This window comes from Capsicum annuum, unplaced genomic scaffold (assembly GCF_002878395.1).
Source record: "Capsicum annuum cultivar UCD-10X-F1 unplaced genomic scaffold, UCD10Xv1.1 ctg5653, whole genome shotgun sequence".
Taxonomy (NCBI): domain Eukaryota; kingdom Viridiplantae; phylum Streptophyta; class Magnoliopsida; order Solanales; family Solanaceae; genus Capsicum; species Capsicum annuum.
Genome location: NW_025864946.1, coordinates 1,178 through 2,106, shown reverse-complemented (window position 1 = coordinate 2,106; position 929 = coordinate 1,178). Strand labels below are relative to the sequence as shown.

Below are 929 nucleotides of genomic sequence, written 5' to 3'. Positions count from 1 at the left end.
AGAAAGTATATTTTGCATCTCTATCAGAAATTATGGTAAGTAGCACCCCATAAAATCTCACAATCTCCTTGATGTAAGTCTACCCAAACTGGTAAGAAGTAAGCTGATTTCGTTAGCCGATACACTATCATTCAAATGAAGTCATATTTTTCCAAAGTCTTATGAAGACCCACTACAAAATCCAAAGCAATATGCTCCCATTTCCACATAGATATAGGCTTCCTTTAAAGCAACCCCGCAGGACTTTGATGCTCATACTTCACACGTTGACAATTTTGATACTTGGACACATAGTCCATGATGTCCCTCTTTATTTTGAGCCAACAGTAAAGCTGCCTCAAGTCATGGTACATCTTGGTGGTACCCAAATGAATAGAATAACGTGAACCATATGCCTCTAAAAGTACATCAGGAATTAAATCCCAAACTCGAGCAACACATAATGTTCCCCTAAAACACAACACCCTATTTACGACAAGGGTGGAGTCTGCCACCTCCCCATGTACCACTTTATTTTGGAGTGTATTCAACTTTTTGTCCTCAAATTGCTTGGCCTTGATCTTCTCTACAAATGTCGACTTCACCTCAACACTAGCCAATACTCCATCCTTATCTGAGATCCCAAATTGCATGCTCTGAGATGCTAGAGTTTGAAACTCTCTAGCTAAAGGTCGCCTGGACATCTTCAAGAAAGACAAACTAACCATACTTATAACTTTTGGTTCAACGCGTCTACTACCACATTGGCCTGACCCATATGGTACTGAAAATGATAAAATACATAAAACTGAATAAATACATAAAACTTGAAATAATAAGAGGAATGACATGACCCGACCGAGGGCCCTGTTGTAATGGGCATCCCAATTCTGATCGAGACCGGAGACCCCCTCCATTACCCAACCCAACCTTCAACCGCCTGCCCTGCG

The 929-nt window shown here is 40.9% G+C and overlaps 1 protein-coding gene across 1 annotated transcript; it reads right to left on the bottom strand.

The window, feature by feature from the left end:
- Window positions 1-224: 224 nt before the first annotated feature.
- Window positions 225-707, bottom strand: LOC124893256. The gene has a single exon (XM_047404312.1). The coding sequence runs from the start codon at window positions 705-707 to the stop codon at window positions 225-227; it is 483 nt and encodes a 160-aa protein (XP_047260268.1).
- Between the last annotated feature and the right edge of the window lie 222 nt (window positions 708-929).